Below are 11,930 nucleotides of genomic sequence, written 5' to 3'. Positions count from 1 at the left end.
CTACTTTGCACCGCATTACCGCCTGGGCGCCCCTTCCACAGCGCTGAGCGCCAGTCTTTTTGCCGCAACTCGCCTGGGCGCCTCACTTAGGGCACTGAGCATCAGCGAAGTGGGCTTGGACCTGTTTTATGTTATTTTTTAGTTCTATTTAAGGACTTGGACGTCCTATAGACTGTATCTTTTGATGGTTTGAGCATAGAAACACACTTTTCACCCCTTGGGGGTAGATTTGGGATGTGACAACTCTCCTATTCTTGGAGGGTAGATTTGGGGATGTGATAGCTCTCCTATTCTCTTTCTAGGGTTTTTCTATCTCTTTCATTCTTTCATTGTTCATCTAGTTTCTCCATGATGATGGGGAACTAAACCTTATTTGTTGTTGGCGAAAGATGTAACATCTTGAACTCTCATGTATTTTGAATTGATTCTTAATTATTTATGCTTCTTTCATTCATTATTAGGGTAATTCTTCTTCGTGTATTGCTTGCTGTGTTTAACTCATTCATTAGCATGATGTATGATTTGTATAAGTACCGGAAGGTATCTTACAAATGTTCTGGAGAATTATTCCCAGAAGCAGTATTGCTCAGGAATGGGAGTATGAGTTCTGGTTGTCTTAAGCTTCTGAGCTTTAGAATCAATTATTAGGAATGCTAGGAATCGTATGAACTAATAATTAAGGATATACTTTCTTCGCCGAGGAATCAGGTTTTAAGTAATTTAGAAAGTGACATTGACATTAATGAAGAAGATGAATTCTTATATGCAGTAGAGGGATTAGGTGAAATCTAAACTCCAACAACATATTCATCTCATATTATCAACTTCATCCATCCATTCTAGTGTTTAGCCTCAACTGATCAAATTGCATTCATGTTTATTTTTATCGCATTTGCATTCAAAACCCCAAAAATTGTTCTTCTTAAGTCTTAATTAGTTGAGTAATCACATAACTGTTTAGTGTCGGGAGTCCTTTGGGATACGATACTTGGTCTTACCATTTTATATTACTTGATACGATTCGGTACACTTGCCGGATTCTTAACAAGTTTTTGGCGTCGTTGCCGGGGAGTTGTGGTATAACTATTCTATTTGTGTGATTCTTAACCGATTAGACTTTATCTTTTTATCTTTTTATCTTTTTATCTTTTTATCTTTTTATCTTTTTATCATTTTATCTTTTTATCTTTTTATCTTTTTATCTTTTTATCTTTTTATCTTTTTATCTTTTTATCTTTTTATCTTTTTATCTTTTTATCTTTTTATCTTTTTATCTTTTTATCTTTTATCTTTTTATCTTTTTATCTTTTTATCTTTTTATCTTTTTATCTTTTTATCTTTTTATCTTTTTATCTTTTTATCTTTTTATCTTTTTATCTTTTTATCTTTTTATCTTTTTATCTTTTTATCTTTTTATCTTTTTATCTTTTTATCTTTTTATCTTTTCATCGTTTTATCTTTTCATCTTTTCATCTTTTCATCTTTTCATCTTTTCATCTTTTCATCTTTTCATCTTTTCATCTTTTCATCTTTTCATCTTTTCATCTTTTTATCTTTTTATCTTTTTATCTTTTTATTTTTTTTATCTGTTTGTGCTAATTGGGTGTTCTAGTGCAGTGTTATTTAGTGTTTGCAGGATTAAAACTGAAAATATGTACTAGGAGCACAAGATCATCAAGAGAAGAAGGTTAAAGAAGGTCGTAGGGCGCTTGGCCGCCCCTTTAAGGGCCCTCAGCGCAGGATATCATGCATCACCGCTTGGGCGCCCCATTGAGGGCGCTGAGTGCCAGCCTTCAAGTACCATAAAGATGGTGAATAGGAAGATGCTGCAGATAAGTTGGTGTGATGAAAGCAAAAGGAACACCAACATTAAAGATGCAGATTGTGCTTAATGGTGTCAGGCTCGTGACGTTAAACAAGCGCTTATTGGAAGGCAACCCAATTCCTGAATTTTTCTTTTTAATTGATTATTTGTGTGGTTTGGATTTGATTGTGTTGCAGTAATGACAACATCTACTAATGGATGTTGGACATCATCTACTGATGGATGCTATGTGATTAAGCGTCTACTGATGGATGCTACTGAAGGCATCTACTGATGGATGCCGATGAAGATGAGAAAGATCAGCATTTACTGATGGATGCTAATCAGAAAGACTAGACATCTACTGATGGATGTTATTGAGAGCATCTACCAGTGGATGATGTGAAGGATTTGCATCTACTGATGGATGCTGGAAGATTCAGATGAAAGCATCTACTGATGGATGTTTCTGGATCGGGATTTTTATGTTTTTGTTTTATTGCTTATTTGAATTTTGTTTATTTTGTTTTTATGTTAGCTTGCTTATGTACTTGGTTTAATGAATTGTGCTGCAATGGTTTGGTATGATGTGATACACTGTTGTTTGTGATGAGTAATATTCTTATTTTTGCTATATTGTTCTGTGATGCATGTTGAGATAATGATTGTTTAGCTTTTAAGCATGGATGGTGGTTGCTCATAGTTTTGTTAAAAACAGATGCATGATGTCAATTGTTATTAATTTTGTGGGCAGGATGTTATTAAATTGTGGAACTTGATTTAACCTGTGAGAGGTTGGACTCCAGATTTTTGATTGATTGAATGCTATTACTTTGGAAGCATGATTGATTTTGCCTAAGTTTCTATGATTAAACTACTTACTTGCTTGCTACAAATGATTAAGGTCGTGTTTTTTCTTCTCCCTTAAAGCCAATGTTTATAGGTGAACCCAATAAAGATCAATGTTTTCTCTAACCTTTGCACCTTGAGCCTAAATTTGAAAAGTGGAAAAATCCTTTTTGAAATCCTTACCTTGAGTTAAGAGTATGTTTTTGTGGTAATGGCGAACGGTTCAAGTTTAGGGTGGTGAGAAACCGGAAAGAACTTTGTGAAATTCATTGAAAAACATCGAGCAAAAGAAAAAAGCAAAAGAAAAAGGAAAAGAGAAGAAAAGAAAGAAAAGAAAAGGTTAAGCTCATTGCAAGTAAAGTTGAGAATGAATGAAGATTGGTTTCTCACATGAAATGAGAAAGAGAGTTGATTGTTAATGTGAATAAATGAATTGTGCACTCTCTTAACTCAAGGAACTTTGTTGTTTAGAAAAACCAATTTTCTTCTTAGCCTGGCCTCAATACAAACCTTAAAAAGTCCTTGTGATGATAACTTGCTTGTAAGTGTGTTTGATATATGGTTAAATGAAAGACAAAGTTGATTCATGTGACATTGTGATGCTAGAGTGTAAGAGTGTCATCTCACTATTCACCTTTGAGTTTGAGTGAAACACTTTTGAGTGCTTGAGTAAAACACTAACTTTGGTGAGGAATAGTTCCATGCATATAGGGTAACATTCTTGCTTGGTTGTTGATTAATCATGAGGTTTACATCTGTTGTGTATGTCTTGATAAAACAGAACTATAGATTTGGTGAATAAAAATTTCACCTGAAGAACAAGATAATTACCTATACTATCAGCTTCACTTCCCCCCTTCAGCTGCTCCAACTAAAAAGAATGTATCCCTAAGCTCACACCAATCAGGTGATCATCGCAAAAGAGAAACACACACACAAAGACAGACCACAAAAAAGCAAGGGTAAGCTAGAGTAATTTAATTGATTACAATTATCCTGCAATTTAAACCAATACATAAACACATGTCAACCGAACACTTTAAAGCATACAATGACCGACCATACATTACAAGCAATGACCGAACACTTGACTTAACCATCCAGATTGTATGAATGTGTAGCTACAAGCGTTTTTGCACTTGTGGTGGTGAAACAACAAGACACCCATCAAGCTACCCCACAAGGTTAGTCTAGTGAAAATTACCTCGATACCTTGAGGTTAAAGGACCTCCTACCATTCTCAAACATGAGTTGCTCGTCTCTACTTGAGAATGAATAATCACAGAATATCAGGATAAACACCAGCTTAACACGATATCCACATTCATACTTTACAATTTAATAACCATCCACGAGGCATTCTGCCTTGGAATTCTATTTCACAGTACTAAAAACATAATCCTCATCATTTAACATATAATTTCATTCAACAATCATATCCTCACTCATAAGACCGATAACTCTGTGAACGTTGGAGACCGAACGGTTTCTCACTACCCAAAGGATAGGACCAAACGGTCCATAATAGATAAAACAGAAGAAATAGCCAAACACTATTAAAGACCGACCACTAGAAGAGACCGAACGCTAACACTAGCATAACTGCTAGTATAATACCGAGCGCTAACACTAGCATAACTGGTAGTATAAGACCGAGCGCTAACACAAACATAATTGCTAATATAGGACCGAGCGCTAACACTAACATAAATGCTAGTATAAGGCCGAACGCTAACTCTAGCATAACTGCTAGTATTAGACTAAGCGCTTGACCAAGAACAAGAGCTAGTACAAGACCAAGCACTACCCAGAACGAACACTAGTACAAGACCGAGCACTACCAAGAACGATCGCTCAATTTTCTGCATAATTCTGCAGAACTTCTGCAGAATTATGAACAAGCTAGATTTTACCAAAACTAAACAATTTCCCTAACTTCTAATCCTCCAAACATGATTCATATACCATTTTAAACCTATCCAAAGGTACCTAAAATCATTCTAACATCATCCCAAAGAGTCTCATACCAGATTTCACTCCCAACCCCAAACTATCATATTCACATACCCACTTCCTTAAGATCAGAACAGACCGAACACTTACACAGAGAAACTCCAACCAGTTCACAGGTTCCATCATTCACAAATTCAACACAATTCAATCAAATATTCAAGTCACACACATGCAACCATCCAAACAGTAATTTCATACATAGGAAATCACAATTAAATTAACTAGCTTCCCTTACCTTTTAGCCGAACCGAATAGCTCAACAACTTTAGAAATTTTGCTCTCAACACCAGAAACTCCTGAGAATAGCTATAGTTCACCGATTGGTGATAAGAGACCACTCAAAGGACCAAAATGAAGTTAGAAAGGAGAAGAGAATATTATTAAACACATACAAACAACAAAGCTTTCTTGCATGTACCAGAAATCCCAAAAATTCACGAGAATTTAAGGAACGACACTTACCCGCTCTAAACACGAATTTAACAATTTAATTTTTTGAATATATATATATATATATATATATATATATATATATATATATATATATATATATATATATATGCGTGCGCGATGAAAAAAATGTGATTAATTGTGAATTTTCAATTTCTATCTTATTTGAGTGATTTTTTACTTTTTAAAAATTTGAATTATCTATTAAAATTTTTAAAATTTTAACTTTCTTTTAACGTTTTTCCAAACAAATCATTTTACTATAAAAGAATTAAAATTCACCAAATAAATAAATTACTTTTTTAAATTATCCTACTATAGTTTATTCTAATAATAAATAAATACACAATTGTTCCTTCAAATCCACTAAAATTTGATTAAGAAAGAAAAGCAAAAATGAGCACTTTTATCATGTGTTTGCTAATATTATCTGTGATGCAAAATAAAATTATGAATGTGAATTGAATTTACTGAAATGATTATCTTGTCTCTTTCATGTCCCTATGATTGAGGCAAATCACTGTATCTGCTCCCACATGTCTCTTTCCATCTTCTTCGATCTTGCTATGCTCACTTAACGTTGTTGCAATTTTCAATCGGAGTTCCTGTAATAAGGTCCCATAATCTCTTCTCCAAAAGATAAATTATATATATAAGTAATGTGACAAGTACACTGTTACATTCTCCCCATGATCTACCATATGATATGATATTTCATCCATATATCATGTTTTTGGTGCATACAATAAACTATACAATAATGAAAAAAGAACAACCTGGCGTTAAAGGGTCGCTTTTCATATAGATGTATGGATCTCACCAATATCTTTTTTACCTCATTTTTCTAACTCTTTCAGTTTAATTAACACCTATAAGTTATCATATAATCAATTAAACAAAATTTTAGACAAATATTTATAAAAAATTATCAAATTTTAAACCAAGAAATATAAAAAGTTTAATAAAGATCCCGCAAATGAAATAGAGTAAAAATTTAATTTATGAACTATACTTTATTTAAATGCTACTTAGAAACAGAGAACTTTAATAATTATATGGAATCTTCGTTCCCTTTTCATTTGAAAAGTTTGAGAGGCTAAAGCATTGTGTCAGCGTACAACTTCCCACTAGTTTAAATTTACCTTTATTCCCCTCTTAGTTTTCCTATTATTATTTGTAATTTCTCAATGTGGAAATAAAGTTTTTTCATAAATCATTATCCTAGTTATGTATTTTTTCTCTTTTTTTTTCTCAAAATAATTGCATAATTTATGTTAATGAAACAGTGGTAAGATATTTTATTACATTTCAGGCGGAGGAGATATTTTATTAACAAGTTATTCGATTAAATGGTAACTCAATTATTTTAAGTTTATAATTCAAATATTAAAATGAAAATATAATTAAAATTTGATGAGTGAATTTATAGATATTAGAAAAACCCAAGTGACAGTGTTGCCCTGTGAGTTACTTAATAAGCAACATGAATCGAGCTAATTTTCCATAATCAGCAAAGAAAATTCTGTGAAAAGCTTTTCATTTCAATTTTTCTCTGTTCTCTACGTTTCAACTTACAATGCACCGAGTCCTTCGCCATTCCCATTAGGCAAAACAAAACCCAAAACCACACGCAATTTAAAAATACTAACAATAATGCGGTGTTGCATTCCTACGCTGTTGGCGGTGATCGCCGTGCTGGTGTCGGCGGTGCACGGCGCTTTCCTACCTCTCGAGAGGAGCATTCCTCTCAGCCACCGCGCTGAGGTTGCGGAGCTGAGGGCTCTTGACAGAGCCCGCCACGCCCGAATGTTGAGCGGAATAGTCGACTTAGCAGTCCAAGGAACATCCGATCCAAACACCGTTGGGTACGGGTAATCCATTGAAATTTCTTTTTTTAAAATGTGGAAAACAAAGATATATTTATATACTTTAGTGCTAAGTTTTGTTTATTTATTTATTTAATTGACTTTTTGAGAGTGATATTATTGAATATGGTGGTGATTTTTGTTTGTTTTTGTTCAGGTTGTATTATACCAAAGTGAAGATGGGAACACCTCCTAAAGAATTTAACGTTCAGATTGATACGGGGAGTGATATATTATGGGTGAATTGCAATACTTGCAGTAATTGTCCCCAGTCTAGTGAACTAGGGGTGAGGATTTTGAATTTGGTTTTGATTTTGGTGCTTAATGTGTTGAGCTTCTTGTTATCATGCATACTTACTTTATGGTGCTTTGATGGGAAGTAATATTTTTTATTTGGAGATTAATGTGTTGAGGATTTTGTTGGTTGTGTTTTGTGGTGAGCAGATTGAGCTTAATTTCTTTGACACGGTTGGGTCGTCCACCGCTGCGTTGGTGTCCTGCACGGACCCGATATGCACTACCGGGGTTCAAGGTGCTTCTGCTGAGTGCTCCACGAGGGCTAATCAATGCAGCTACGCCTTTAAGTATGGAGATGGAAGTGGGACTGCAGGTTATTATGTTTCGGATGCATTGTATTTTAACTTGATCGTGGGTCAGCCTCCACTTCCACCGGTTAACTCTTCGGCTACCATTGTTTTTGGGTGAGTCATTATACTTGTCTATTTTTGTGAATAAAGGTGTGTACACTGAATATGAGATTGGGAATGTATGAAGAGTAGAACTGTATGTGGGATACGCTTTTTTGTATGAAAAACAGAGGAGATGGGAAGGTGGAGGTTAAATTGGCATTCTAATATTTGTCAATTGGTTGATTTTTTTAATAAACTGGGAGAACAGGTTAATGGAAGGCCTTGCTTATGTTGATGTTTTTTGTTCATTCTTTTTCCTGTGGCTTCTCTTCTGGTTTATTTTGCATATAGCTCCCTGTTTATGCTAATATTTGATATGGATTTTCCCATTTTTGTTTTAAATGAGACTGTTTTGGTTGATTGTATTGGAAACAGGTGTAGCATCTATCAGTCTGGAGATCTGACTAAGACAGAAAAAGCAGTTGATGGAATTTTTGGGTTTGGTCCAGGTGCTCTATCTGTTGTATCGCAGTTGTCATCACGCGGAATAACACCCAAAGTCTTCTCTCATTGCTTGAAAGGAGATGGTGATGGAGGAGGCATTCTAGTTCTTGGCGAAATAAAGGAGTCAAGTATTGTTTATAGTCCACTTGTTCCATCACAGTATGTTCTCTTTATTTCTTTTCTCATTTTCTTTACCTGGTTAGTTGATAACTTACCCCAATATGAAATTTTTGGTGGGTTGAGATTGTCTTTTTTTAACCTAAACTGTTAATTTCTGATGCGTTAATTTGATTTTATTGTATTTATCCTATTCTTGATTTAGGATAGTATTCTTATTATATAATATTAGTGATCCTGGAAGATCGTAACACTTTTGGGTTCATGCCTTTCACGGGGAAGAAACATCCTTTCGGTTTCTGAAAATAATATTGTCTTTAAGAAACCTATGGATCTACAGATGCTCTCGTATCAAAATCCCTTTAGTTTCTCACCATTTTCACTTACACAAGCACAAAGTTGTCACATGCTTCACTCTTGGGGAAAATGTTTGAATCAACCTGGTAATGCTAAACCATTTTAAACTATTTTTTCAGAAGCCAAATATATATAAATGAATATAATTGAAAATATAAGATGTATTGTTTTAATTTAATGAAGCTAGTTTTATTTGTAATTTAGCAGAAAAAAAAAGGATATTCAAACTGACAGGAAAAAATAGGGAAGAAAAAATATTGAAATGGGTAGAAAATAATAGGCGAGAAAATGGTTGAGATGAATCTTGAATTGGAATATAAATAGAAATAATCAGATAATTTGTTATATTTTTCAAATCTTTTTATTTCATAAGTTGTAAATAATATATTTATACTTTTATGTTATTGATACATGTAACTATACTATAATATAAAAACTTATATATTTTTATAATGATAATAATATTGTATGATCTGAAAGTTAAGTAGATTGGGGAGGGAAATTAAGGAGAGACAGTAGGTTGAGGAAAATCCTAAATTATAATAGATGTAAGTTATTTTTGAGTTTAAGTAATATTGCTCTCAAAAAATGTCATTAAAAATACTTGTTATGCTGGTTTTATTTCTATCAAATTATTTCTTGTCTCTGTCAAATAATCTGTGGTTCTCTATGAGATATATTGCAGTGTATTTGACTGGTTGATCAAATCTCAGGCCTCATTACAACTTGAATCTTCAGAGTATTGCTGTCAATGGGCAACTCCTTCCAATTAATCCAGCTGTATTTGCAACGTCTAATGACCGAGGAACTATAGTTGACTGTGGTACAACGTTGGCATATCTTGTTCAAGAAGCTTATGATCCTCTAGTCACTGCTGTAAGTTTCTTGGGCAAAATCTTGAAGTATTTTACTGTGTTGAGCTCAATATTGTCCTTTTTCTTGTCCATCATGAGAAATTGTAAATAGTGAGGATAGTTTCTTACACTGTTGTTTGTATATCTTTTGTTTTATATGTTTTCTAAATATTCTGGTTAACATATTTTCCGACTGAGTTCATTTGGATTCTTATACCTTTTATTTTCTTTCTGGTATTAAGTTTTGATGTTTCAGTGATAGATTTTGGATACCCCCACCAATTAAACATCTTATTAAGGTTCACACTCTTTTCTATATTATATTAGTATTATTAAGAGGGGGTTTTCAAGGAGGCAAATGAAATTTTCCTTTTATTTACTTACCCTACATTATAAGGAATATTTTTTTACCTTATCTATAACATATAGTGATCTTGAAATTCTAAACGAATGTGTAGATAACTACCGCCGTGTCACAATCTGCTCAGCAAACTAATTCCAAAGGAAGCCAGTGTTATCTGGTCACAACCAGGTCATTATGAATACTATAATTGTTGAGACTTTTGAATGACTTTTTTCTCAAAACTTTCCTATTAGGATTTCCCATAACTCATTAGAGTTTATGTTTTACAGTATAGGTGACATTTTCCCTTCAGTCAGTTTAAATTTTGAGGGTGGAGCTTCAATGATTTTAAAACCAGAGCAGTACCTTATGCATAATGGTTACCGTGTAAGTATGTCTGTTAAATAACTCATACATTTGAATAAGGAAGTTATTATTTGAAATTATATGTTGCTTATATGCTGAGGTGCCTTCTGCTTAAACAGGATGGTGCTGAAATGTGGTGCATTGGTTTCCAGAACGTACAGGAGGGAGTTTCAATTTTAGGAGGTTAGATGCTGGACATTTTCTCACAGAATAAAGACCGCAGAACGCAATGAAAATAAAAGAAATCACAAATCATGATTATGAAATGGGGCTCTTAAAAAGAGAATAAGAAAAATGTCTTAAAATATGTTTTCTGTACCAGTGGTAAACAGCTAGTGCCATCATATACCACTGAGAACTTATGGCTTGTTGCTTCTGCACAATTTCGCATAACCCATTGTTGTTACAAAAATTCTTCAAAAGTAATAGTAGATAGATGATTTTCTGAGTTCAGCAACATTCTGATGGAATAAAATATGATCCAGAAAAGGTAGATTGTCTCATTTTCACCATTCAAGTACTAAATAAATCAGTGTTGTGGTAAAAGAAATTATTCTACTTTTGTACTTGAGAGCGTCATAATTATGGTAATCGTAAATTGGCCAGGCCATGTTTTCTTTTCTGTAAATAATGCATCAATTTTATCAGATATACAAGTGATCTACCATGATGATTCGAAACTAATCAAAATTGTTTCAACTGATTTGGCAGATCTTGTCCTAAAAGATAAGATAGTTGTGTATGACTTGGCACATCAACGAATTGGATGGGCTAACTATGACTGTAAGTTCACCAGAGAAACTCTACTCCTGCAAAGATTATATATATAATTCTTTATTGTGTCTTGAATTTTCATTTGATGCTAGGTTCTTTGTCTGTAAATGTTTCTGTGACTACGAGCAAGGATGAATACATCAATGGGGGACAGCTAAGTGTCAGCAGCTCCGCAATAAGCGTTCTTTCTAATTTACTATCCGTAAGCATTGTGGCTCTGTCTTTGTACATAATAATGTTAGTATGAAAAAATTTAAGTATGTGAAATGTTGGGAATGAAGTCATCACTCGAGATAATGTAAAATTAAGTTTTCAACACTAATCATGGGAAGGGGATCAAGTGAGAAGTCAAAGATTTATGAATGAAGCAGCTCTGAAGAAATGGGGATTTGAATAGAAGCTTGAAAAGTGAAGATTTTAATGAGGGTTTCAGAAGGGAAAATTCTGGCAGGAGTTTGATTAGTGGAAATTTGGATGGAAGTTCCAAGAATGATTGGTTAAAACATCGGTGACTATACGTACCCATTTTTGACAAGGTAAACATAACGGTGATTAAAAAGGTTTATTAAAAAAGACTAATTATTTTTAAACATTTCTGAAGTTTGAACAATTTGTTTATATTATGAACCTTTATTTCTGTTTAATAACATAAATTGAAATTGAACCTCAAGTGTATTTCTTTAGACTTGGTTGAGTATTTCTATGGTTTTATCACAAATATGTTGACTAAAACATCAAAAAGATCATCTTAGTATTTTCTTTTCCATTTACTTGTCTCTTTCCTTGTTCTTTGCCATACAAGATGGCTTCTTGTTGGCCTCACTGAAAGAAAATATATATATATATATATATATATATATATATATATATAGGATTTTCTTATTATCCATCTGCTGATAAAGGAAAAACAGTGTGATTAACCAGTCTAAAAATTTTAAAAGGAAGAGGATAGAGATCCTTAGAAAAGGCCATTGGGTAGAATAATAATAGTGTGTTGGGATGTAA

General features: G+C 33.4%; 1 protein-coding gene across 2 annotated transcripts; it reads left to right on the top strand.

Annotated features, from left to right (window-relative positions):
- Positions 1-6,610: 6,610 nt before the first annotated feature.
- Positions 6,611-11,608, top strand: LOC124842226 (aspartic proteinase 36-like). 2 transcript variants are annotated; one of them, XM_047318669.2, is made up of 10 exons: positions 6,611-6,987; positions 7,139-7,268; positions 7,426-7,682; positions 8,046-8,273; positions 9,302-9,464; positions 9,901-9,974; positions 10,076-10,172; positions 10,271-10,334; positions 10,863-10,934; positions 11,018-11,608. In XM_047318669.2, exons 1-10 carry the CDS (start codon positions 6,770-6,772, stop codon positions 11,170-11,172), a joined length of 1,458 nt encoding a protein of 485 aa, XP_047174625.1. In that variant the 5' UTR covers positions 6,611-6,769; the 3' UTR covers positions 11,173-11,608. The 2 variants fall into 2 exon arrangements, with proteins under 2 accessions (XP_047174625.1, XP_047174626.1); XM_047318670.2 differs by having other exon boundaries at positions 6,612-6,981.
- Positions 11,609-11,930: the final 322 nt, after the last annotated feature.

Source organism: Vigna umbellata, chromosome 8 (assembly GCF_029865625.1).
Source record: "Vigna umbellata cultivar VRB3 chromosome 8, Vumbellata_1.0, whole genome shotgun sequence".
Taxonomy (NCBI): Eukaryota; Viridiplantae; Streptophyta; class Magnoliopsida; order Fabales; family Fabaceae; genus Vigna; species Vigna umbellata.
Note: the sequence above shows the minus strand (reverse complement) of the source record. Positions and strands in the feature narration are given on the sequence as shown.

Coding starts and splice junctions, on each gene's coding strand:
- LOC124842226 (XM_047318669.2), top strand. CDS start 6,770: ATGCGGTGTTGCATTCCTACGCTGTTGGCGGTGATCGCCGTGCTGGTG. Junction 8,274..9,301: donor AGTCCACTTGTTCCATCACA/GTATGTTCTCTT, acceptor ATCAAATCTCAG/GCCTCATTACAACTTGAATC. Junction 9,465..9,900: donor ATGATCCTCTAGTCACTGCT/GTAAGTTTCTTG, acceptor ACGAATGTGTAG/ATAACTACCGCCGTGTCACA.